Source organism: Ovis aries, chromosome 2, assembly GCF_016772045.2.
Source record: "Ovis aries strain OAR_USU_Benz2616 breed Rambouillet chromosome 2, ARS-UI_Ramb_v3.0, whole genome shotgun sequence".
Lineage (NCBI taxonomy): Eukaryota > Metazoa > Chordata > Mammalia > Artiodactyla > Bovidae > Ovis > Ovis aries.
Genome location: NC_056055.1, coordinates 242138058 through 242165105, shown reverse-complemented (window position 1 = coordinate 242165105; position 27048 = coordinate 242138058). Strand labels below are relative to the sequence as shown.

The following is a 27048-nucleotide window of genomic DNA, read 5'->3' as shown; positions in this document are numbered from 1 at the left end:
GATGTCTACTCTTTAGCTCATTCATTATTTACCTATAAAAAAGAGAACGTGTGTGTGCGTTTCATTCCACGGTGGCCTGGTGGGGGAAATTGGAGTGCTTCTCCTTGCTGCTTTGGTCTGTGTGTCTGAGGGATCTTGGTAAACGTTGATGCAAAGCAGCACTCCCGCTGGGACCTGACTTTATAAAGAAATGCATGTCGCTTTTGGATTAGTCTGTTTGCAAAGCACTACCCTTTGTGCATAAAACTGCTTCTCCTGACCTACTTACCATACAATTGTAGATTTGTTTTTCTAACGACAAAGTTTGGGATATATTAGGGCATCTTTGATTCTGTAAGATATTTGTTGAGGATTAGTGATACAGAGTTATGATGGAGAGACAGACGTACTGAGCTCAGTGAGGTTCAGTAGTGCGTAGGAGATTTAGCCTGAAATTATGATTTCAGATACACTGGCCCAAATTTCTCTCTGGTCCGTGTAATCATATGCATGATACAAATCTTCCTGTCAAGCATCTGGTTTCTATATCCTCCATTTAAAGATTAATAGAACATATTACTTAAGAAAAATAAATGATATTTAGAAGTTAACTGAAATCCTCTGATTCTCCTAATCAGTTGTTGAATGTTCTGATACAGCGTTCAATCCAGAAGAAATAAGTCTTTTGAGGAAACTGATTTGTTTGAAATCTGGAAATTGAAAAGGGAGATTCAAAGGAAGAATGTTTCTATTTAGTGAACTGTATTTTTAACAGTGCCTGGAAGGTAACACAGTTTCAGTAAATACTTAATTGAATCTGTAGTACCATTCTGGCCAAGAATTAGTAAAAATTTAGTTAACGTTAAGGCTAGATTAAATACTAGAGAATCATAGAAGTTTAGAGCTAGAAGAAATCCTATTCAGGTCTTCTATACAGTCATTTCAGAGTAACAGAGTAATTGAGCTTGCTTTTAGAACCCATTTTTCACTTATTCACTGAAAACTACAAAATATTGCTGAAAGAAATTAAAGATGATACAAAAAAATGAAAAGATATTCATATCTGTGGGCTGAAATACTAAATATTGTTAAAGTGTCAGTACTACCTAAAGCAATCTACAAATTTGGCACAGTCGCTATCAAGATCCCAAAGATATTTCCTGCAGAAATAGGAAAACTCTTCCTAAAATTTGTAGACTCTCAGGAGACCTCCAAATAACCAAAGCAATTTTGAAAAAGAACAAAGTTGGAGGACTCAAACACTTTCTGATTTCAAAACTTAATGCAAAGCTATAGTAATCAAGGCAGTGTGGTACTTAATGTCAATTGTATCTCAGTTAAAAAAAGAACAGTGTGGTATTGGCATAAAGATGAACAAACAGGGGCTCTGTGTCAACCTAGAGGGGTGGGATGGGGAGGGAGATGGGAGGGAGGTTCCAGAGGGAGGGGACATGTGTACACCTGTGGCTGATTCATGTTGATGTTTGACAGAAAACCACAAAATTCTGTAAAGCAATTATCCTTCAATTAAAAAATAAAAAAAAGAAAGCCTGCCACAAAGGTAGATGTATTGACAAGTTAAATAGAACAGAGAGTCTAGAAATGAATCCTTGGATATATGGTCATATGATTTTCAACAAGGATGTCAAGACCATTCAATGGGGAAAGGACAGTCTTTTCAACAAATAATGCTGGGAAAACTGGAAATTCACATGCAACAGGATGAAGTTGGACCCTTACCTTACACGGTATACAAAAGTTAATTAAAAATGGATTCAAGACCTAAATGTGAGAGCTAAAGTGATAAACTTAGAAGAAAACATAGAGGGAAAGCTTCTTGACATTGGATTTGGTGTTAATTTCTCCAGTAGGACACCAAAAGCACAGGCAGCAATAGAGAAAACAGACACCTTAGGACTTCATCACAATTAAAAATGTGTGCATCAGTTGACACTGTTCATAGAGAGAAAAGGCAGCCTACAGAATGGGAGAAAATGTTTTCAAATCATGTATCTAATAAGGGGTTAATACCCAGAATATATAAAGAACTCCTAAAATTCAACAACAAAAACCAAATTGGGTATATACAACCAATTATTGGGCAAAGGATTTGAATAGACATTTCTCCAAAGAATGGCCAGTAACCACGGAAAGATGCTCAATGTCACAAATAATTAGGGAAATGCAAATCGACTTGACCAGTGCGGGGGCCAAAGCCAGTGAGTAAGTCCCTCCTTCTCTGACTCTCCAGCCCCCAATTCCTTGGCTCCTTCCAGGGCTCATAGCAGGATCAAGCCCCCGTTGCTCACAGAGGTGTCCAGCTTGGTAATACAACCTGGACAGGAGGACAGACTTTTCCTGTCTTCCTTCTTCCAACCTTATCCCATGGGGTTACTTCCCAAAACAAGCTTCCTGTGTGTGCCCTTGCCTTGGATTCCACTTTCCCTAGGAGCCCAGGGAAGACACAGGCTAATGACTTCCAAGTTTGGTGATTCTTCCTGTGCGGAGGCACTATCTCAACCTCTCAAAAAGGGGGCAGTTTCTAGGTTGTGTGAAAAGGTAAAGACTAATGTAAAGGAAAACTACAGGCCCACCCAATTTAGCAAATAAAATCTTACTAATACAGTTGAGCCTCTTGTCTCTTCTCCCAGAGATAACCATTATCCTGAACTCTGTGTTTATCATTTCCCATGGAATTTTAACCTTTTATTATAGTTCAGTTCAGTTCAGTCGCTCACTTGTGTCCAACTCTCTGACCCAATGGACTGCAGCATGCCAGGCCTCCCTGTCCATCACCAACTCCTGGAGCTTACTCAAACTCATGTCCATCGAGTCGGTGATGCCATCCAACCATCTCATCCTCTGTCGTCCCCTTCTCTTCCCGCCTTCAATCTTTGCCGGCATCAGGGCCTTGTCCAGTGAGTCTGCTCTTGGCATCAGGTGGCCAAAGTATTGGAGCTTCAGCTTCAGCATCAGTCCTTCCAGTGAATATGAAATTGGTGTATTTGTAGGCCAAAATGGTCTACTTTCCCCCTCTCTCTGAAAGTAGTTTTCCTATGAAATCTTTTATAAGCTGAAATGGTATAAAGCAGAAAAGCAGTTCCTTGGGGGCAGTCTTGCTAGCAGATGCGCAAAATAAATTAAGGTAAAGCACAGATGCTCACAGACCCAGTTCCAGGCTAATGTGCTTGATGCTGGAAGCTGAGGGTCGTTTCCTAGGAAGGAGCTTGGTGGAGCCGCTCTCGCCACTCCGGGGGCATGCTGCCTCCATGACAGCTGCTGCAAGACAGATGCTGAATGTGATTTTTCACCTCTTTTCATAAAAGGAAAAATCCCCCTTGGACTTCTTTCTGTTACGGAAAATAGGTTCTAGTGCAGGTCCTTTGTGAAAGCAAAGTGGCATAAAACAAACTTTTAAAAACTGGCAGATACCTGCACTGGCATTTCTTCCAGTTCAGACGTAATACTCTGTGTATGTGTATGTGCAGTTCTTAAATTTTGCTCCATTTTCAGTTGACGTGATTGTCTCTTTAGAAAGAAATCTACACAAAAACTGTGCTAATAAATGAGTTTGACCTTTTATACAGGCATCCTGTAGTCCACGGGGTCACAAAGAGTCAGACATGACTGGGTGGCTGAACAACAACGAGAAGTGAGTTTAAGAAGTTTGTAGGATACAGAGTCAATACATAGAAGCAACCACATGTCTGTTTACCAGCAGTCAACATTTGGACGTTGAAATTTAAAGACATTACAATAGCACCATGAAATACTTAGCTCCAACAGAGTATATGCAGGATCCGTATGCTGAAAACTATTAACACCAGTGAAATACATAAGATTTTACATTTTTAAATTTTATATAAAAGGCATAATTAGATCAGTTTTTTTTCTCAATGTTGTATCTATAAGATTAGTCCATATTGAAATATATATTGCATTTCCCTTGCTATAGATACTGTCCTAGTTTACAAATATACCATTATTTACTCATTCTTATGTTGGACATTTAGGTTATTTTTGAGATGTTGCTCTTGCAGCAGCGATGTTGTGAATGTTCTGTGTGTCTTGTGTACGTCACGGTGGAAGTGGGGGAGTCTTCTCAGGGTATGTCAACAGGAATGATATTGTTGGCTCGTCAGGTTGTGCTTTTTCACAGTCTTAGCCGAGACTGTCAAATAGTCTGTGAAGCTGCAACTGTTTGCATTCCTACCAGCCCTGCGAAAGAGTTCCCATTGCTCTGTAGCATCACCAGTACTTTATTTTTTCAGAAATAAATATTTTTGCCAGTCTGGTAGTTAACATTTGTATTCCTTTTAGCACGCTTTTGCATAAACTGTAGATAAAAGCTTCTCAAATGTATTGCTTTGTGAAGGACCAGGTTTTCCCCCAGACTATCACAGATTTATAAAATGCAGTAAGAATATTATAGCAGTGCAAACTTTCTGTAATGTTCCTAGACGTTTCCTCTCAATTTCTGTACCAAGCATTGTTGTGGACCAGAAGCAAAGTTCCTGGACTCGTGTTGGGTCCTCTGACACCTCGTCTTAGATAGAACATTTCGGAATTTTCAGACGTAAGATTTTGAAATGAAACTATCTTCATTTATCTTCTATTATGTTTGTAGCTTCCCTTGTGAATACTTTGTCTCAAAAACAAGAGTTGAAAAGTGTCTTAGATCATTTAGTTAGGAATTTAGTTATCCGAACTGTCAGGCATATGAAGAGATCACTGAATATAGTCAGGTGAGCTGTCACATTCTTGAAGACCATCGGTTTACAGACTCTACAGCTGACCTTGATTTGTGTATTCAGTAAGTGTTTAATGAGCGTTGTAGCAGTCATGGTTAAAGGTTCTAGGGAGACAGTGGTGGACACAATGAAGCTCCAGCTCCAGCGGAACATTAGAAGAGGAAGATATTTAACATGCAAACAAGTGAATCAGAAGTTCAGATAATACAAGTACAATGAAGAAAATGGGCTTCCTCAGTGGCCCGGTGTTAAAGAATCTGCTTGCCGATGCAGAAGATGTGGATTTGATTCCCTGAGTTGGAAAGATTCCCTGCAAGAGGAAATGGCAACCCACTCCAGTATTCTTGGCTTGGGAAATCCCATGGACAGAGGAGCCTGGCAGGCTGCAGTCCACAGGGTGCGAAGCATCAGGCATGACTGAGTGACTGAACACACACATGAAGAAGAAAGCACTGTGGAGCGGGGCTTCCCTGGGGGCTCAGTGGTAAAGAGCCCACCTGCCGGTGCAGGGCACGTGGGTGCAGTCCCTGACCCACGACGATTCCACAAGCCGCGGAGCAGCGAAGCCCCGTGCGCCGCAACCACTGAGCCTGCTGTGCTGTCGAGCCCAGGCGCCGCCAGCACGGAGGCCACGTGCACTCTAGGGCCTGTGGGCCACAAGGAGAGAAGTCAAGGTGAGAAGTCCGTGCATCACAGCTGTAGAGTAGCCCCCACCGGCTGCAACCAGAGAAAATCCTACCCAGCAGCGAAGACCCAGCACTGCCAAAAAGAAATAAACAAAATTACTTAATAAAAATAAAGACAGAGGAGGGCTAGAGACTGGCTTGATGGGTGACGATGTTCAACCAGAGTGGTCAGGGAAAGCCTGTCTGCAGAAGTGACACTTGAGGTCACTGAATAATAGAACTGCTTTCACTAGTTTGGGTGTACAAAGGACTTTTTCTCTAAACCATTCTAAGGGTCAGTTGCCAGCCATGGTGACCATTACCCCCAATATTTTAATATGTATTTGCTGCAAACAAGGGCATTCTAAGAAAACAAAACAAAAACAAAATTCAGGAAATTAACATTGACACATTACACGGTTCTAATCCTCAGACCCCATTCAAGTTTGCCCATGGTTCCAGTAATGTCCTTTATAACAACAAAAATCCAGTCTCTTTTATTTCGCCTCTTTCAGCCTGAAACAGTTCCTAGTCTTCCCCGCCTTTCAGGATGCTCACACTCTTGGAGACTGCAGGCTGAACTTGAACTTCCCTGGTGTCTCCTGCTTCGTGGGAGAGCGAGAAGGAGGAAGTGAGGATCCGGGCGGCCACCCTAGAGAGGGGCTTTGCAGGTTTCCTTGTGCAGTCGCACCGGTGGACAGTACTGCCCTTGACAGCTGCAGCCTGAGGACTGGGAACAGAGCGACTGAAGCTGTTTCCTTGTTGCTGGGGAAATTCTCCTGGTTTTTAGGGGAAGAACTCATGTTTGTGGTTTTCCTCAACCTCTGATGTTTTAGATCAAAATTGTGGGAACTTCCCTGGTGGTCCAGTGGCTAAGACACTGTGCTCCAATGTAGGGGGTCTGGGTCAGGAAACTAGACCCTATATATCACAACTAAGAACCCAGTGTAGCATAAATAAGCAAATAAATGTTTTTAGAAAAAAACTGTTTGAGCCCAGGTACCTGGATGCGTTTGCAAACCTGAAGTGTTTTTGCAGGCCGCTTTGAGTCTTAGATTGGCTAACTGCCCTGTAATCGGACTGCTTCTTCAAAGCGCCCATGAAAACAGTAGCTCAGTGGGGTGGCCAGAGGACCGTTCACTGGAGACAGAATTCTCTGCTTCTCCATTTGTCCTTTCTCCCTACTTTTGTTCCACCTGTGCTTTCCTCCAGGAGGCCTTAAAATCTGCTACTCTGTCTTCCCTGCTGTCTTTAGTAAACAACTAAACAAACTTTAGGCTGAAAAAAAGCAAAAAGGCAAAAGCCATGGGTGCTGCTGGGGGGCTGTCAACAGCTGGGACCTCACTGGAAGTTCTCATAGTTATGGTTTTGAAGACTGTGCATCTCTAATAGATATTCCCCAGAAAAGCCAAATGGAGTGTTTTTGTTTACTGATGGGCTGCAGGGCTTGAATATCATTCATTGAGTGCAGTCAGTACCTTTGTGACTTGCAGATTATGTGAGGGAGTGTGTGAGTGAGTGTGTGTGTGTGCACAGGTGTGTATGCGTCTGAGCTTAGCTGTTAGTGTGACCAGGTGGTGGCTGTGGTTGTGGGTCTCGCTCGCCTCCTGAAGTGGCAGTCTGCGTTTTCTCGGTGTTTAGGGTGAGCAGTTACCCGCTCAGCTGCTGGAAAATGACTTCTGCACTGTGCACACATCTTCTGTAAAGTGTCATCACAGAATCCTTTCCACCTTAGCCATGGGGAAGAAAGGCAAAACCAATAACCTTGCCTCTGGCGTCGGTGAACCCGTAGCCACTGGACTTCTGGATGGGTGGAACTTTCTATCTCAGATTTACAGAAAGAGAATGTGAAATTCTCTTGCCTTAGGACTCCAAAGATAATTTCACTGCTGAATGGATTGAAACGTCACTTCTGTGCTTTCCTGATAGCACAGTTGGTAAAAAAAAAATCCTCCTGCAATGCAGAAGACCCTGGTTCAATTCCTGGGTTGGGAAGATCCGCTGGAGAAAGGGATAGGCTACCCACTCCAGTACTCTTGTGCTTCTCTTGTGGCTCAGCTGGTAAAGAATCTGCCTGCGATGCGGGAGACCTGAGTTTGATCCCTGGGTTGGGAAGATCCCCTGGAGAAGGCAAAGGCTACCCACTCCAGTATTCTGGCCTGGAGAATTCCATGGACTGTATAGTTGCAAAGAGTCGGACACAACTGAGCGACTTTCACTTTCCAACTTAATGTACAGAAATGATGGACGCCTCAGCATTTTTTGGTTCAAGGCAGACGGGTGCAGCAGAATCATTTTCATAGCTTGTTCCTCAGTGAATTGATGAACACCACCTTCTCTGCCTTGGGCAGGGGACCGAAGGGTAGAGCAGCCGTAATTCTGGAAAGGTTGAGAAACGTGCTTCTAGCAGCTGTCCTTACCTGTCACTCCCTGAAGCCTATTTTCCTATCTGGCCTTCCCGTTTTCCCCTTCAGTGATTTTAGTGCACCCAAGGCCCAGCTGCAGAGTAACCTCGAGTTCCCAAGAAACTGTGTTGGTTGTGTGTTATCCTTAACATATTTTAGGTGCAAGCTATTTGTAGTCATTTTTACTGCTCATTTATTGCATGAGTGATTTCTGCATATGAAGGCAGCTCTGGTCTCTCTTTTGTGGAAAACTTACATAACAGGAAAAGCCTGGGATTTTAGGCCAAATTATTTGCTTTCCTTATAACTGTTGTACTGCCAGAGATGAACAATAAGTGACCTCTGAAGAAGTAGAGTGGTCAGTGATGCTCTGGATTTTATGGGATCCTCGCGATCTTCTAGGGAATAAATGTGCAACTGTCCCCTGTTTAACAGGATGGTGTTACTTTTATATCATTAGGGAATTCAGGAACCTATAAAAGGGAATTATTTCTACAGCTTCCCTGGTGGTCCAGTGGTTAAGCATCTGCCTGCCAAAAAATAAGATCCCGCATGCTGCGGGGTAATCAAGCCCGCTCAGCACAAGGACTGACCATGTGCGCTCTGGAACCCCTGTGCCCCAACTGCTGAGCCTGGGGACCCTAGAGCCCCTGCCCCACAAGAGGAGCCCACACACCGCAGCTGGAGAGGAAGCCACCCTCTGCAACCAGAGAGAACTCGAACCCAGCAATGGAGAGCCCACATGCCTCAGTGAGGGCCCAGGGCAGCTCCAGTGCATTATTTCTAAAACAGTTTAAGGAGGGGGACAAGAAGAATTTGGTTTCTGAATGGATTCTGTTTGTCCCGGGTGCTTTCAAGCCCATGTCCATAGAAGAAGCCCTTGCCTCCTGTCTCTGTTCTTCTAAAGCCCTTTTGTGCTGTTAACGGGATGTGAGGGACAGCTCAGGAATCCACGTGCTGATGTCTGTGGACACAGTGGGGGGGCAGAGCCACCAGCCAAGGGCGCTGACCTTTTTCCTCAAATAGGAAACAGGGAAAGTTCTGCCTCTGCATTAACTGTTCATATCTTCTGCTCACCTCGGACCTTAGAGTCACACAGTCCATAAGCTGGGTTTATGCCGCATTAAGGGGGAAATGCATGTGAAAGAGAGGGGAAAAAAACAGCAAAACTTAGAAAAAGTCTCATCAACTCCTGATTGGCTGCATTTTTTAATAATTCTTGATCAGTGCACACATATTGGGATTTAGAAGAGAGAGATACCTATAACTTATTGCTGTCATCTGCATGTTACATTCAGTTATGGCGTATTTCTGGAATGCTTTTAACAATTGTTTTGAAAGGAAATAGGAAGAAGGATGTGATTATCAAGTAGCTAATTATCTACACACGTTTTTAGGAGGTATATTTAAAACAGAATACATAAAGTTCAGAAATAAAGGATAGGAATTGAGTTCTGTGCAATATACAGTTGACTCTTGAACAGCACAGATTTGAACTGCACAGGCCCTCTTATATGCAGATTTTTTTCCCCAGTAAACTATAGTGCTATACAGGCTGCATGGTTGGTTTAATTCATGGGTGTGGAACCGTGGATGCGAAGGGCCCCTGCAAAGTTATATGCAGACTTTCAGCTGGGCAGGGTTGGTGACCCTAACCCTTGGTTGTTCAACAGTCGACTGTATGACCAACAGAAAGCTACACCAGCTGTATTAATATCAGACAAAACAGCCTTTAAGACAAAAGACATTCCTAGAGAAACAGAGAGGCTGCTAATGATAAAAGATTTAGTCCACAAGGAAGACAAAACAATTCTAAACTTGTTTTTTGTTTTTCTCATTGTTTAGTCACTAAATCATATCTGACTCTTTTGTGACCCTATGGACTCTAGGCCGCCAGGCTCCTCTGTCCATGGGATTTTCCAGACAAGGATACTGGAGCAGGTTGCCATTTCCTTCTCCAAGGGCTCTTCCTGACTCAGGGATCAGATCTTAGTCTCCTGCATTGGCAGACAGATTCGTGAACATATCCGTAAAAATGTATGAAGCCAAAGTGAGCAAATTACAAGGAAAAATAAATCCACCTAATAGTGGGAGATCTTAACAAGCCTATTGGTAATCAGTAGTTCAAACAGACACCCCGTCTAAAAGAAATCAGTATATAGAACTTCTAAAGAACACGAGCTTAATATACTGAACATATTTATGGCCCGGCACCCAACAGCTACAGAAAGACATTTCAAGCACACATAGCAGATTTATGGAAATGGATGAAATATTGTAACAAAAGCAAGTCTCAAAAATATTGAAGGATCGATATCTCTATGGATAAAAACCTCTGATCATAATGAAAATAAATGAGATGTTAAAAAGATAGCAAGCAAAATCTCCCACCTATTTGGAATTTAAGAAATATCTAAACAGTTCATGAGACAAGGAAGAAATCATAATGGAAATTAAACTAAATATTTAGAATCAAATAATAATGAAAATATATATTCAAACTTGTGGGAATAGCTAAAAAAATAATATTTAGAAATATATATTCCTTAAATGTTTCTATTAAGAAGGAGAAAATTGAAAAATTATAGACTCAGCATCCATCTTAAGGCAATAGAAAAAGGAAAAACTCAAAGAACAAAGAGTAGGAATTAATGAAATTGAGAGTAAATATACATAGAATCAATAATGTCAAACAGGTGATTCCCTGAAGAGGAAGTGGTTGTGTCTCTACTTATTTGGGTCTTTAATTTCTTTCAACTATGTTGACTAGTTTTCAGCGTACTGAGGGAAGGATAATTATTTCAACCATGGGTGCTGGAACAAAGGGATAGCCATATGGGGAAAGAAAAAGTGAACTCTAACTCTTGTCTCACATACAAAAAGTAACTTGAAGTGGATCCTAGACCTAAATGTAAAAACTAAGCTATCAAACAACTACAAGAAAACATGGGAGAAAATCCTAGTGACCATGGGTATGGCAGAGATTTCTCAATTTGACACAAAAAGCACAAAGTAGTTTTTTAAAGTCAACACATGGACTTTATTAAAAAAAATTTTTTTATTTGCTTTTTAAAAAATACTTTTCATAATGAAAAAGGAAAGCAAGGACAACATTTAAAACACATAGATTTGACAAAGGACTTATATCTAAAATATATAATAGAATTCTTACCACTTAATAAGGTAGCCTAAGTCAAAAATTAGGCTTCCCTGGTGGCTCAGAGGTTAAAGCCTCTGCCTGCAATGTGGGAGACCTGGGTTCGATCCCTGGCTCAGGAAGATCCCCTGGAGGAGGAAATGGCAACCCACTCCAGTATTCTTGCCTGGAGAATCCCATGGACGAAGGAGCCTGGTGGGCTACAGTCCATGGGGTCGCAAAGAGTCGGACATGACTGAGCAACTTCACTATCACTTTTAAGTTAAAAATTGGGGAAGATTTGACCTAGAGATGGCAAAGTTATAGAGATGGCAAATACACTTATGAAAAGATGTCAGTGTCAGGAATCATTAGGGAAATATGAATTAAAACTACAGTGAGATAATTCTGTACTCCCAGTAGAATGGCTGAACTTAAAAAGACTGGCCATACCAAGTGCTGATGAGAATGCAGAGCTGCTAAAACTCTCATACGTTGTTGGGGTGAATATACAACAGCTCTGAAAAACAGTTTAGTAGTTTTTGAAAAGTTGATCGTATGCCTAGCATATGATTCAGGTATTTACCCAAAAGAAATAAAATCATATATCTACCCAAAACCTGTACATGAATGTACATAGCAGCTTTATTTGAAATAGTTCAAAACTAGTAACAACCCAGTTGCCTGTCAGCAGGTACATGCATAAATATCCTTACAGTGGAATTCTACTTGATAATAAAAAGGACCATAAAAGACAACCCAATAATATGACTCTCAAAATGATTATGCTCAGGGAAAAAACCCAGGACCCTCCCCCCTGCCAAAAGTACATTGATATGAAATACTAAAAAAATACAATCTGATCTAGAGTGATAGAAAAAAAGATGGTTACTGGTGGGAGTGGGGTGGGCATCTCATACACTTCAGTTTTATGGAGAGTATGGAGTTAAATATGAAAGGTGACAGTGAAGTCGCTCAGTCGTGTCCGACTCTTTGCGACCCTGTGACTGTAACCTACTAGGCTTCTCCATCCATGGAATTCTCCAGACAAGAATACTGGAGTGGATTGCCATTTCCTTCTCCAGGGGATCTTCCCGACCCAGGATCGAACCCAGGTCTCCCGCATTGGAGGCAGACGCTTTAACCTCTGAGCCACCAGGGAAGATAAATATGAAAGGTAAAACCATAAAATTTTAAGAAGACAGTCGGGGAGAACATCATTGTGATCTCAGAGTATACAAGGATTTCTCAAGACACAACGCAACACAAGAGGAAGATAATGGATACATTTCAGTTCAGTTCAGTCGCTCAGTCGTGTCCGACTCTTTGGGACCCCGTGAATCGCAGCATGCCAGGCCTCCCTGTCCATCACCAACTCCCGGAGTTCACCCAAACTCACGTTCATTGAGTCGGTGATGCCATCCAGCCATCTCATCCTCTGTCGTCCGCTTCTCCTCCTGCCCTCAATCCCTCCCAGCATCAGAGTCTTTTCCAATGAGTCAACTCTTTGCATGAGGTGGCCAAAGTACTGGAGTTTCAGCTTCATCATCTTTCCTTCCAAAGAAATCCCAGGGCTGATCTCCTTCAGAATGGACTGGTTGGATCTCCTTGCAGTCCAAGGGACTCTCAAGAGTCTTCTCCAACACCACAGTTCAAAAGCGTCAATTCTTCAGCACTCAGCTTTCTTCACAGTCCAACTCTCACATCCATACATGACCACAGGAAAAAACATAGTCTTATACATTTAGCAAGGTTCAAATTTAAAACTTGTATTTCTCAAAAAAAAAAAAAATTGGGAAAAAGTACTTATGGCACCTATAATTAACAAAGAATTAGTACCCCTATAGAACTCCCATTCCTCAATTAAAAGAGACAGCCCAGTAGAAAAATGGACAAAAGATATGAGCATGCGTGTCATGGGTTCTGCAGGCAAGAACACTGGAGTGGGTCGCCGTGCCCTCCTCCAGGGGGTCTGCCTGACCCAGGCATCTAACTGCTTCTCTTTTGTTTCCTGCGTTGGCGGGCAGGCTCTTTCCCACTAGCACCACCTGGGAAGCTATATCATGAAGAGGAACCCAAGAAGACCCATGAACATGAAAAGAGGTTCAACGTCTTTATTTTTCAAAGAAATGTGAATTATAACCAAAATTAGAGCCTATTTCATATTCCTTACTTTGCATTAGTAAAAATTTAAAGTTCTGTATCAAATGCTGGCGTAGATATGAAGCAACTAGAACACACTTTCACTCTTAGACAGTAAATTGGTACAAACACTTTGGAAAACTATTTGGCATCATCTACTAAAGTAAAATATATGTCAGTGTTGAGGCCCAGGATGCTTGCTTAAAAGACGCTTGCTCCTTGGAAAGAAAACTATGACAAACCTAGACAGCGTATTAAAGAGCAAAGTCGTGACTTTGCTGACAAAGTTCCATATAGTCAAAGCTATGTTTTTTCCAGGAATAATGTACGAATGTGAGAGTTGGACCATAAAGAAGGCTGAGCACAAAAGAACTGATGCTTTTGAATTGTGGTGCTAGAGAAGACTCCTGCAAATCCCTTGGACAGCAAGGATATCAAACCAGTCAATCCTGAAGGAAATCAATCCTGAATATTCACTGGAAGGACTGATGATGAAGCTGAAGCTCCAGTACTTTGGCCACCTGATGTGAAGAGCTGACTCACTAGAAAAGACCCTGATGCTGGGAGGGATTAGGGGCAGGAGGAGAAGGGGGTGACAGAGGATGAGATGGTTGGATGGCATCACTGACTCAATGGACATGAGTTTGAGCAAACTCTGGGAGATAGTGACGGACGGGGAAGCCCGGTGTGCTGCAGTCCATGAGGTGTCAGAGAGTGGTGCATAACTCAGTGAATGAACAGCAAAGGCCCAGTAATTCCACTTGTAGTGTGTATACCAGAGAAACCCATGCACATGGGTACCAAGGATGTTCATAACAGCATTGCAGTAGCAAAACCTGAAGGCAGTCCAGATTCCAGCAGCATTAGAGGAATTGTGGTATAGCTGTACACTGGAATATTATACAGTCCTGAAGAGGGTAGCTCACAGTTACACACAGCAACAAGGAAGAATCTTAGGAAAAAAGGCAAGTTATAGAAGAATATATGCAACATGATTCAGTCTGTAGAGGAGCTTATAAATGTTGTAAAACGATAAATAAAAACAGAGATAAGCTTGAAATTCCAGAAAATAATTACTTTGAAGCTAAAAAGGAATAGGACGGAGGTAAAACCTCTGGCATGCTGAGGACTTCAAAATGATAGTGATGTTCTTGTTCAATCATTGGTCATGTTTTTATCATTTTATACCGTACATTCATTTTATCATACTTTACATTTGATTTTATAATATGAACTCTACATAATATAATCTTTCAGTTCACTTCAGTTCAGTCGCTCAGTCATATCTGACTCTTTGCGACCCCATGAATCGCAGCACGCCAGGCCTCCCTGTCCATCACCAACTCCCAGAGTTCACTCAGACTCACGTCCATCGAGTCCATGATGCCATCCAGCCATCTCATCCTCGGTTGTCCCCTTCTCCTCCTGCCCCCAATCCCTCCCAGCATCAGAGTCTTTTCCAATGAGTCAGCTCTTCGCATGAGGTGACCAAAGTACTGGAGCTTCAGCCTTAGCAACATTCCTTCCAAAGAAATCCCAGGGCTGATCTCCTTCAGAATGGACTGGTTGGATCTCCTTGCAGTCCCAGGGACTCTCAAGAGTCTTCTCCAGCACCACAGTTCAAAAGCGTCAATTCTTCAGAGCTCAGCTTTCTTCACAGTCCAACTCTCATATCCATACATGACCACTGGAAAAACCATAGCTTTGACTAGATGGACCTTTGTTGGCAAAGTAATGTCTCTGCTTTTTAATATGCTATCTAGGTTGGTCATAGATTTTCTTCCAAGGAGTAAGTGTCTTTTAATTTCATGGCTGCAGTCACCATCTGCAGTGATTTTGGAGCCCCAAAAAATAAAGTCTGACACTGTTTCCGCTGTTTCCCCATGTATTTCCCATGAAGTGATGGGACCGGATGCCATGATCTTTGTTTTCTGAATGTTGAGCTTTAAGCCGACATTTTCACTCTCCTCTTTCACTTTCATCAAGAGGCTTTTTAGTTCCTCTTCACTTTCTGTCCTCTGCATATCTGAGGTTATTGATATTTCTCCCGGCAATCTTGATTCCAGCTTGTGTTTCTTCCAGTCCAGCGTTTCTCATGATGTAGTCTGCATAGAAGTTAAATAAGCAGGGTGACAATATACAGCCTTGACATACTCCTTTTCCTATTTGGAACCAGTCTGTTGTTCCATGTCCAGTTCTAACTGTTGCTTCCTGACCTGCATACAGATTTCTCAAGAGGCAGGTCAGGTGGTCTGGTATTCCCATCTCTCTCAGAATTTTCCACAGTTTATTGTGATCCACACAGTCAAAGGCTTTGGCATAGTCAATAAAGCAGCAATAGATGTTTTTCTGGAACTCTCTTGCTTTTTCCATGATCCAGCGGATGTCAGCAATTTGATCTCTGGTTCCTCTGCCTTTTCTAAAACCAGCCTGAACATCAGGGCATTTCACGGTTCACGTATTGCTGAAGCCTGACTTAGAGAATTTTGAGCATTACTTTACTAGCATGTGAGATGAGTGCAATTGTGTGGTAGTTTGAGCATTCTTTGGCATTGCCTTTCTTTGGAATTGGAATGAAAACTGACCTTTTCCAGTCCTGTGGCCACTGCTGAGTTTTCCAAATTTGCTGGCATATTGAGTGCAGCACTTTCACAGCATCATCTTTCAGGATTTGAAACAGCTCAACTGGAATTCCATCACCTCCACTAGCTTTGTTTGTAGTGATGTTTTCTAAGGCCCACTTGACTTCACATTCCAAGATGTCTGGCTCTAGATTAGTGATCATGACTATCTGGGTCATGAAGATCTTTTTTGTACAGTTCTTCCGTGTATTCTTGCCACCTCTTCTTAATATCTTCTGCTTCTGTTAGGTTCATACCATTTCTGTCCTTTATTGAGCCCATCTTTGCATGAAATATTCCCTTGGTATCTCTAATTTTCTTGAAAAGATCTCTAGTGTTTCCCATTCTGTTGTTTTCCTCTATTTCTTTGCATTGATCACTACAAAAGGCTTTCTTATCTCTTCTTGCTATTCTTTGGAACTCTGCATTCAGATGCTTATATCTTTGCTTTTCTCCTTTGCTTTTTGCTTCTCTTCTTTTCACAGCTATTTGTAAGGCCTCCCCAGACAGCATTTTGCTTTTTTGCATTTCTTTTCCATGGGGATGGTCTTGATCCCTGTCTCCTGTACAGTGTCACAAACCTCATTCCATAGTTCATCAGGCACTCTATCTATCAGATCTAGGCCCTTAAATCTATTTCTCACTTCCACTGTATAATCATAAGGGATTTGATTTAGGTCATACCTGAATGGTCTAGTGGTTTTCCCTACTTTCTTCAATTTGAGTCTGCATTTGGTAATAAGGAGTTCATGATCTGAGCCACAGTCAGCTCCTGGTCTTGTTTTCGTTGACTGTATAGAGCTTCTCATCTTTGGCTGCAAAGAATATAATCAATCTGATTTCCGTATTGACCATCTGGTGATGTCCATGTGTAGAGTCTTCTCTTGTGTTGTTGGAAGAGGGTGTTTGCTATGACCAGTGCATTTTCTTGGCAACACTCTATTAGTCTTTGCCCTGCTTCATTCTGTACTCCAAGGCCAAATTTGCCTGCTACTCCAGGTGTTTCTTGACTTCCTACTTTTGCATTCCAGTCCCCTATAATGAAAAGGACATCTTTTTTGGGTGTTAGTTCTAAAAGGTCTTGTAGGTCTTCATAGAACTGTTCAACTTCAGTTTCTTCAGCGTTACTGGTTGGGGCATAGACTTGGACAACTGTGATATTGAATGGTTATTTTTAAAATAAGTGCAAAGTGCAGAATTTAGCATATGACAACAGGACACCTGTTCTTGTGCACCTATAGGAAAAGAATGCTTCTTGGGGAAAAAAAAAAAAAAAACAAATTATAATGAATTCTACTCCACAACTTATGTTTAATGATTTAAATTTCCTCTTGGTAAAAGCTTTCCTCCCCCCACCCACCCTTATTCTCTCTGCTGTGCTGCCCCTCACTTTGTAGGAGAGATTCGAAGCGCTTTTCACCATCTATGATGACCAAGTTACATTTCAGTTATTCAAAAGCTTTCGAAGAGTCCGAATAAATTTCAGCAAGCCTGAGGCGGCAGCACGGGCTCGAATAGAACTCCACGAGACAGACTTCAATGGGAGGAAGCTGAAGCTGTATTTCGCGCAGGTACTTACTTCATTGTGCAGAGGGCAGAGTGGGCTGGACTTGTTTTCCTCCATCCAACGACGCTGTCAACTCTCCGTCTTCTCTATTATCGTATCAGAGGTCTTTGAAATGAACAATCCCGATCAGCAAACCATGGAAACATATTTTCCCTTTGTTCTACAGATACATAAACATATATGTTTATTAAGCATATTTGCCCTCCTAACTTTGTTTTGCATAGCCTAACAGAGGGCTTCATTTTTTTCTGGCAGCTTTGCTCAACTGGGGTTGAGAGGGTTAAGCCATAACACCTTAAGGTCACTGTTCTCCTGTCGTCTAGAATGGCACTTGTGATGGGACCTCCTTGGAAGACGTGAGAAAAGCAGTCTCTGGACTCATTTCCGTGGGCTGTGTGTGATTCCTAAGAGGCGCCCTGTTGAAACTGGCTCCCAGCCCAGGGGCGAGCAGGGAGCAGACAGCATATACAGAGAGGCTGTCCTAGACCTTAGAGCTGCAGAGGGCCCTGCAAGTTGATGAGACTTGGCCATCCTCATTAGTCTAATCCCCCATTGATAAGACTCTGACAAACCAATCGCTTCTTGGAAGAATTAGTGAAATAAAAGCATTAGATCAGCTGTTAAGTGTACTGTTTTAGTTTTCACAAAGCATTTTTTTCCTTTGGTCTAGCTTTCAAAATTAAAAAAAATTAAGATGGGATTTGCCGTCTGACATTACAAATGAAACCTATGTTTGGATACGTCTTGGTGGAGTCGATGGTGACGGTATAACCTAATCTCTTCTAAAACTGGAATTCAGTGCTTAGTACGGTTCATTGTCCAGTCGTCTACTCATCGATTTTTCTTTCCATTTGACGAATATTTATTGGGCACCTGATGCTCTGTGCCATGCACTAAGTGTTCAGTGGTGAACCAGACAGACTCTGACCCAGCCCCTGGAAGCTATGTAGCCTGTCAAAGAGAAATTTTACATTTTCTCCAAAGAGGTGTTATAGTTAATGGGACGATGAAAGTGAAAAACATAGCCTGGTCATAAACTGTGAGTATCTTCCCCCCTGCAGGTACAGATGTCCAGTGAAACACGGGACAAGTCGTATTTACAGCCGCCCCAACCTGCCAAGCAGTTCCTCATCTCCCCTCCTGCGTCACCTCCGGTGGGGTGGAAGCAAGGGGAAGATGCAACGCCTGTTATAAATTATGATTTACTCTGTGCTGTTTCCAAATTGGGACCAGGTAACAAACTTCTCTCTCCCCTATTTTTTTCTCTAAGAAACTTTTGCTTTAAAGCCCCCATTCATCTAGCTATCTGTGTTCTAGCCAACTAGTGGCAACACGATCAGCATGGAAGTTAAAGTCACACAAACCTGGGTTCAGATTCTAGCCTTTGCTAACTTTGTGATCTAGAGCAGGTTATTTAGCTTCAATTTTCTGAGCCTCTGTTTTCTCATCTAAAATAGGGATCATAGGAACTACCCTTCAACATGGTTATAAGGACTAAGGGCTTTCCCAGGTGGCACAGTGGTAAAGAGTCTGCCTGTCAAGGCAGGAGACACAGGAGATGCAGGTTCGATCCCCAAATCGGGAAGATCCTCTGGAGAAGGAAATGGCAACCCACTACAGTATTCTTGCCTGGGAAATCCCGTGGACAGAGGGGCCTGGTGGCCTATAGTCCACAGAATCACAGAGCTGGACACGACTGAGCAAGATTGAGTGCGCGCGTGCGCACGCACACACACACACACACACACACACACACAAGAACTAAGTGATATATACGTAATAGTAAATCTAACTGCAGTTTTTACTGCTCCAAATTCTAGTACATGCCAGATTATTAGAGAATATTAGTTGCCATCAAAATAGCAGACAGACAACTTTCTACACTGATTAGTTTATCAAGGAATTGGTGGGGATACCATATCATCCCTTCAGAGTCTTCTCTTGTATTTCTTTTCCACTCTTCTTTTCCTTCTGTTTAATTTCTCTCTCTCATCCCTCCAAAATAGTATAATAAAGCAGTGCCATTGTTGGTTCATCCACCTAAAATAATGTTGTGTCTTCATTAACATTAGGGGATACAAAAGGCATTTGAGGGGAAATTGTTTTTAGACAGGAGAGCTGTATCTTGGGTCCCTGAGGTCCTATAAGAGATTGCCGATGCTGCCTGAAACCTTACAGGTGTCTCCCAAGGGGAACCCAGAAACCATTACGAAGTTAAGCAGGAACACTTGGCGTTGTTCATAGAACAGTAATTTGCACTTGCATTTTAACTCCCGAGACCTCACTCAGTACTCCTCACTACTAATTTGTTGAAATGCCAGAATTTTTTAAGAACCTTAAAAAGCATTAATTCTCTAATGTCTAAACAAGATAAAGTACTATGACGTAGGATTTACAGATTGAAAAGCCAGTAATCAGCAATGCAGACATGAGCAGAACAAGAAGTTTGAAGGTTCAGAACCCTTCCTTTGCTGTTTCCCTCCGCAGGAGAGAAATACGAACTTCACGCAGGAACCGAGTCCACACCGAGCGTGGTGGTTCACGTCTGTGAAAGTGAAACTGAAGAGGAAGAAGGAACAAAAAACCCCAAACAGAGAATCACCCAGACACGGCGCCCAGAGCCTCCGACCGCAGCGCTGGGCGAGCCCCGGGCCTTCGACTGTGCGCTTTGAGGCTTTGGTGGTGTGGCGCGCAGCCACTGCCCACCTGGCCAGGGATGGCGGGGACATGCCCACCCATACCATGACCACTGCTCAGCCAAGGGGAGGCCGGGGGGCACAGGGCACCCACACTGGGGACAGTAGGGCATGGAGTAGCAGTTTTAACTGATCAGTTAAAAGCACAAGTTTTAACTGATGTTCTGAACAGCATATTACTTTAAAGGATTAGCCCCCACCACGTGGCAACTCTTGACCAATTTTAAACAGCAAATTAGGAGAATGGCTTCCTCCAGAAACATTGATTTCCCTGATTCTGGACAGCACAGGGTACCCCAAAGTGAAAATGGTAGTCACCCAGGGCAGTTCCATTTTTGAGAACTTAAAAATAGTCTTAAAATAATAATAATAAAAAGTATTACATTTTTAATAATCTAGTTGAGTATATTTATAATGGTCTATTGGCTCCCAACGTATCTTTTGGTCAAAGATTAATCGGTATTCAATATACATGGAATTTTTTGCCCAGAAAGAGACCTGACATAGAGAATAATTCACAGAAAATCTTTTTTTTTCTCAAGTGGTTTTTTTTTCTTTAGCTTTGGGGAAGAAATGCCCAGTTCCCTTCGACTGTCAGAATCAAGGTGACCAAATCTACATGCACACTGTTCTCATCACAAAGTGATACGTAATAGACCCCAGTTCCTGATAAGGCCACCCGGGCAAAGAGCTGCTGCTTTGGAAGCGAGACGCATCACCTGTGAGCTTGATGACCGTGACCTTGATGACTGTGATCTCAGGCGGCTACCGCGCTCTCCCATTTGTGACACATCCCGGCCTGTAGCTCGGCCCGTCTTCAGCTACCAGCTGAGTGGTCATTCTTCGTGTTTGTGTGTCATCATTCATAGACTTTAAATCAGAAAAAGTACTGATAAGATTTTCTGAAGACTGTTGTTAAATTGTCCATTTAAACATTCTTCTGTTTGCTTTGACAAGAGGAGTCACACACACTGTTTTTCTGTGAATTAGGGAAAGATGGAGCAGATATGGATAATTCATTGGTCAGAGTTTCTTTTGGGTGGAATTTGTTTACTGTGGCTTCCAGTTGGCACTTTCCCTTAAAACAGAATTGTTTCCTACTTGTGTTTGAGGGTGTATCATTGAACAGACATCTTCTTAACTCTTTTGAGGTCTGATTGAATCTCGAAGTCCTTTTTGTAGAAAAGTGTCGTAACTAAGAATGCTTTGCTTCAGGTCAGGTGGCCGTACTGGTTCTCTGCTGCCCCAAGGTTTTCTTTGTAAGGCAAGTGTCTGGGGCTCCTTGCTGTGTCTGTGCAAGGACTTTTGAGTTTGGACTAATAAACCAGTGTGGCTGCCACGACAACGAAAGAAATTCAGAAATGCAGAAATTCAGATTATGCTGTCGAAACATTTTTGGTAACGTGTTTCTGTGGTCTAGATGTTCTTATTGCGGTTGAATTTATTTTTAAGGACTTAAACTTTATTGCAAAATAAAAAAGTTTTCTATATTTTCCTTACCTTCAGATATGCTGAGATGATCAACTCTTCTGTTTGTATATATCCACCACTGGTAAGCCTCAATGTAAATTCAGTTGAAATTTGTGATTCTGTAAGCAGCTTATTAAACTTACTAAATTTGTTATTTGGCAGTTTAACTGGCAGCCACTTAATAAATTTACTTTGCAGCTCTAACTTCAGCCAGTTTTTAATCTTATCTGGGTGCACTAACTTATCATTGCAGAACAAACTCTGTAAGTCAGGAAATGTATGTATTTTCAACGTTTGGAAATTTTTGAATTTTCTTTTAGATAATATTTATTCACTGTAATTTTCTAAGTGATCAAAAGTCATGATGTTTTATTGTTTGGCTTGGCTTTCATGCTGTACCTTCCAATTAAAGAATATTCTATCCCTACCTTAAAACTATCTTTTATAGTCCAACAATGCAAATTTAAGTGTTAGTTGCTCGGTTGTATCTGACTCTTTGTAACCCCATGGACTATAGCACACCAGGCTCCTCTGACCATGGAATTCTCCAGGCAGGAATACTGGAGTGGGTTGCCATTTCCTTCTCCAGGGGCTCTTCCTAACCCAGAGATAGAACCCAGATCTTTTGCATTGCAGGCAGATTCTTTACTGCCTGAGCCACCAGGGAAGCCCCCCCAACAATGCAAATTACCTGAATATTTCTTTTTCTCTTTATTTTTTTCAATGCTGAATAAATTGAAGAAAAACTTAAACCAAAATTAAGTATATATTAAATAATATATTTTTAATTTATTATGTGTAAAACTTTTCTGAGGACTTTGCTGGTGGTCCAGTGGTTAAGACTCCAAGCTTCCACTGCAACTTTTCTGAATGGAAAACATTAATATTTTTGTTCTTTCTAGTATAGTGTTTCCACAACATGAGCTCTAAAAGAAAAACTACTAAACCCATTAACTTGTTAAAATTTTTGACTGTACCCCACAGCTTGAGAGAATCTTATTTCCTTCACCAGGGATTGAATCCAAGCACCAAGTCCTAACCACTGGACCTCCAGGCAATTCCTGCCCATTAACATTTTAATATTGTGAAATCAACCAGAATCTCCCTAGGTATTATGATCTCTGATCTTTTTTGACTATTCTGTATCCAATTCATGTATCCATCTTGCGAGAGACAAGTCTCATTCATCTTTTATTTAAGTACATTTTTAAAAGTTTATGTACATTTCTTCCTTGAAACTGAGTCATCACTTAGGTTTAACTGTAAGTATAATAGCCATGGTTTCTTTAGACACCATGATCTCTGATCAGGTTAGGCAGTTGTGAGGGAAGAAGATGATGCTTTTTGTTAGGAAAAACATTTGTAGAAGATAAGAAAATTATAAGAATAAAAATAGTTGACAGAACTTGCAATGCGTGGGCTCCTGTGGTCCAGGTTCTTTCAGTTTACCCACCTGACGAAACCAGAAGTGAATCTGTTATGTTCAGAAGTGTACGCCTCTGAGCGTCTACTAGTTTAGGTAGAAACAGCTCCCTTGCCTTGGAGAGCTGAAGATCAGGTGAAAGCAAACTAGTCTTTTCATATTCTGCTTCTCCAAAATGTTGTACACTGAACCTATCAGTAATTAAGAGCCAAAGAAAAGCTACTGGGAACTTTTAAGTTCAACATAAAGGGTATTTTTTTTTAATTGAAATATAGTTGATTTTACAATGTTGTGTTAGTTTCTGCTGTATAGCAAAGTGATTCAGTTATACATACAGATGCATATTCTTTTTTATATTCTTTTCCATTACGGTTTATCACAGGATATTGACTATAGTGCCCTGTGCTATACAATTGGACTTCATTGTTTATGACGTAAAAGTTTAAATAAGCATTTTGGTTTATGGGATATTCAAAGAGATACCAGGAGATAGCATCAGTCTAGCACTTTCATTCGTCTAGAATATGATTGTTTTTCCCATTCACATGAATCCCATCTTTTTAAAATGTTGTGATATAAAGTTGAAATATTTGATTTCTCAGAATCTCAGTTACAGAGCTGAAGGCAACTTTGGGAATCATGTAGTCGAATCCTCGTGTTGCTTACATGAGAAAGCAGGAGGTGTGACTTGCTACGAAGCCCACAGAAGGCAGCCCAGGTTCTCGAATCGGCACTCCCAACGTCCAGGCTGTTTTCTTGCACTGACTTCTTAAAGACACTCAGAGGCAACGATAACCAGTCATAAGAAACCAAAGGGGAAAAAATTTCTTTTCCCCAATGAGGTACAATGAATAAGAAAAATCTTATCTGATGAAGTCAGTGACTTAGTAATTTCAATGAATGAATTTAATGTCCAACGTTTTGTGTTTTTGTGGTCATTGTACCATTGGATTTGGAATCTACTTAATGTTATTTTGGTAGCCAGGAATTGTGGTGACATTTTATGTAGGCTTTCCTAGATTTTCATAATAATCAGATCAAAATATAAATAGGCAGACTTGAGACATGACTGTAGTGAAGCAGAATGAGATCTAATATGATTTGGAAAGAGCTTGCAGTGGAAGGGCACGCTCACTCAGTGTTTATGAGATGGAATTCTGTTAATGATTGAAGGCCGACCTGTGCTTCGTGTTTTTATATAGACTTGTCTATAGTCCATGGCTTTTTTTTTAGAAGGGAAAATCTAAATCATAATCAAGCATTGGAAACGACAAAATACTTCGGTGTGTCAGGCTCCCTGCCCGATGGATGTCTCTCTTTTCTCCAGAGTTTTGTACTTCATACCTCTCCTGCAGGTGAGATCAGCCAGTCTTTCCCTTCTTGGCTCACTTGCATTTTTATCTTCCTGTAGGAAAGGAATTTCTTACAATAAGTATGCTAATATAAAGAAACTAAAGACTTGGAGACGTAGTTGCCGTCTAGCTTAAGAAGTAAGTCCGCGTTGTAGAACTGTGTCTTTTAAAAGGTTCAACAAATTTAAAGAATAAGATTTATGAACCTTGTCCAACAATTTGATAAATATATGTTTTTTAAACTTCCATCGGAGTGGGGTCAATCAGAGCGTACCTTCATTGGAATGCCATTGTTTTTTAACCGTGAATCAGGGGAAATTGTAATAATTTGTAGAGTGTCGTTATTAATGAATATACAAGCAACTAAGCAACTGAAATTTCCAATTCCTAGATTCACTGATCAAAAAATTATAAAAAGGGTCAAATTAGAACTTTCCAGCCAGGGTTAAAAAGAGCTAATCTTGGGCTAAGTCAAAGTATCCCTGTCCATTTAAACAAAAATTTGAAGGCCTTTTGCTAAATCAGTCGTGTGGTCTATCCTGTAAACCTACATTTCCTTTGGAAACAAAACTGTGTTCTGCAGGCTCTTGGAACTCCTGCGTGGCTTTGACTGACTGTCCATTCTTGTCATAAGGGGAGACTTACATCTATGCACCTAATCTGTGTTGCTTTCTATTCAGTCCCCAGTCTTCCTAACTCAGCTTGGGGACTGAGAGATAAAGGTGGCTAGTCCTGCTAGTGTGCCATACTCCTCCCACCGCTTCTCAGCCCAAGCAGGGCCCCGTGATTTCATTCCTCTTATACTGTGCGTAGCCTCCAAGTTCAAGAAATGTTTCTCCACCATTTCACTTCTGAGTTAACTGAACCCAGGGGTCAGATTCATTATTGTATCTGCAAATGTCTGTTACCTTGTGTTATATTTTGGGGGATGTTACCTTTCTGCTACTATCATCTGTAGTGAATATTACTGTACTTCCAAAAATGGGTCGATAATTCATACATGTGTATTCCACATTTTAGTATCCTTAAAGTGGCAATTCATAGTGTGTAGTACTTTGTTATTTGTCTACTTTGGCGCTTCTGTATTTTGAGGACATTTAAACATTCCTTTTGTCAAGGTGACAAAAGCAGAATGTAATTTTGGGGGAAATCTTTGTGATTAACAGTAACAGTTTTGTTTTTAAAGCTAATAAAGTTAGTTGTTTTTTTTTAATCCTGTGAATTGCGTTTTCTTTGTAGTATTTTAAATAAGTATCGCTTACATTTAGGTAATAACATAGAAAAGGCAGAAAAGTGAAATCTTATGTTTGATTCTTTAACGCAATCCCACTGCGCATGTCTGTGCCAAAGTTAAAGGTGGTGGTGACTCGCCACTGACTCTGGAAATAACCACTCTCATTTATGTTTTTCACCAAGAAGAGTTTTTACCCTGGTTTGCTCCTCAGCTAGAAATGATTGACCTTTGGGCATCCCTGGTAGTCCACTGATGCAGTGCAGGGGATACCAATTCCATTGCTGGTCCAGAGAGACCCTGCACGCCCTGGGGCAGCTAGCCCGTGCCCGTGCACGGCATCTGCTAGGCCCATGTATTGTAGCTGCCAAAGCCCAAGCACCCCTGAGCCCAAGCTCCACAGCAAGAGAGGCCACTGCAATGGGAAGCCCACAGACCGCAACGGAGATCTTCTTTTTAATTATTTATTTTTGGTATTTTCTGTCTCAGTTAAAAAAAAAAAAAAAACTCCAAAATTTAAACTAGAAGAAATGACTATAGAGATTATTTAGTACAATGATTTTTTTATATATACATACCACTTAAAAAAATATTATTTATCTGTTTATTTATTTGGCTACATTGGGCCTTAGTTGCCAGGCTTCTCTCCAGTTGTGGTGCTCGGGCTGAAGAGCACGTGGGCTCAGTAGTGGTGGCGCCGGAGCTTAACTCTCCTGCAGGATGTGGGATCTTAGTCCCCTGACCAAGGACCAAACCTGTGTCCCCGTCATTGGAAGGTAGACTCTTAACCAGTGGACCACCAGGGAAGTCCCCATACCAGTTTTTAAGCCATCTGCTCTTTGTTCAAATAAAATCTTATATAAATCCCAGTGTAAAACCGATTACGAAAAAAAAAAAAGGTAAACAAAGCTGCTTCTTTTGAAAGGAGGCAGGGTGGGGAGAGTGGAGACAGCACCTGTGAGAGCTCACAGAACAGTTCAGAACACATGTATTTCAGTGGCCTCCACTCCCCCGCCCCACGCCTCCTACTCACACCTTTGCAAGCAAACGGCCCAAGAGACATCGCCAAGTTCACACATCTGGATGGTAGCCCACTTGGGAGATCTGAGTTTCTTGCCTCTATCCCCAGGTTCTCTCTACCACACTTTTCTACTCTGTTAAACTGATACTCTTTTGTTTTTCAGGAGGAAACATTCTAGGATTCAAAGGTTCTTAAAATTAGTAGTGTATTTCTGTTTTAATACCATTAACTCAGAGTTACTGGGGACATTGCCATTGTCCCAGATGTTTTCAAGCTGTGTTCTGGGGGGTGGCCTCCAGGTGGAGCTGGGCCTCCAGGTGACCGGGGCCTGGCAGTCTGTTGTACATAATGACCTTAAAATAAGATTTCACTGGAGCCAAAAATTCTTTCCTGAAACAGCAAGTTGGAAAAATACTGCAAATAACCTAAAAATAAAACACTGTTGTAATGCAGAATAGAGAATACAAGAGTTAAGCTTTAGGTAATTTACCTCATAATAGTAGACGGACTTAAATAAAGGAAATGGTGGGGAAAAATAGACTGCTTTAAAAGTTAAATTCAACAGTGTTTGTATTGGAATTGTATTATC

The 27048-nt window shown here is 41.5% G+C and overlaps 1 protein-coding gene across 2 annotated transcripts in view; it reads left to right on the top strand.

Annotated features, from left to right (window-relative positions):
• RCAN3 (RCAN family member 3) overlaps positions 1 to 25420 on the top strand; it is a 39718-nt gene extending 14298 nt beyond the window's left edge. For both annotated transcript variants that reach the window (XM_004005113.6, XM_027965518.3), the window contains exons 3-5: positions 17097 to 17270; positions 18328 to 18499; positions 19754 to 25420. In XM_004005113.6, the coding sequence (XP_004005162.2) occupies positions 17097 to 17270; positions 18328 to 18499; positions 19754 to 19938 (531 nt within the window). In that variant the 3' untranslated portion in view covers positions 19939 to 25420. The remainder of the gene's footprint in view (positions 1 to 17096; positions 17271 to 18327; positions 18500 to 19753) is intronic.
• Positions 25421 to 27048: the final 1628 nt, after the last annotated feature.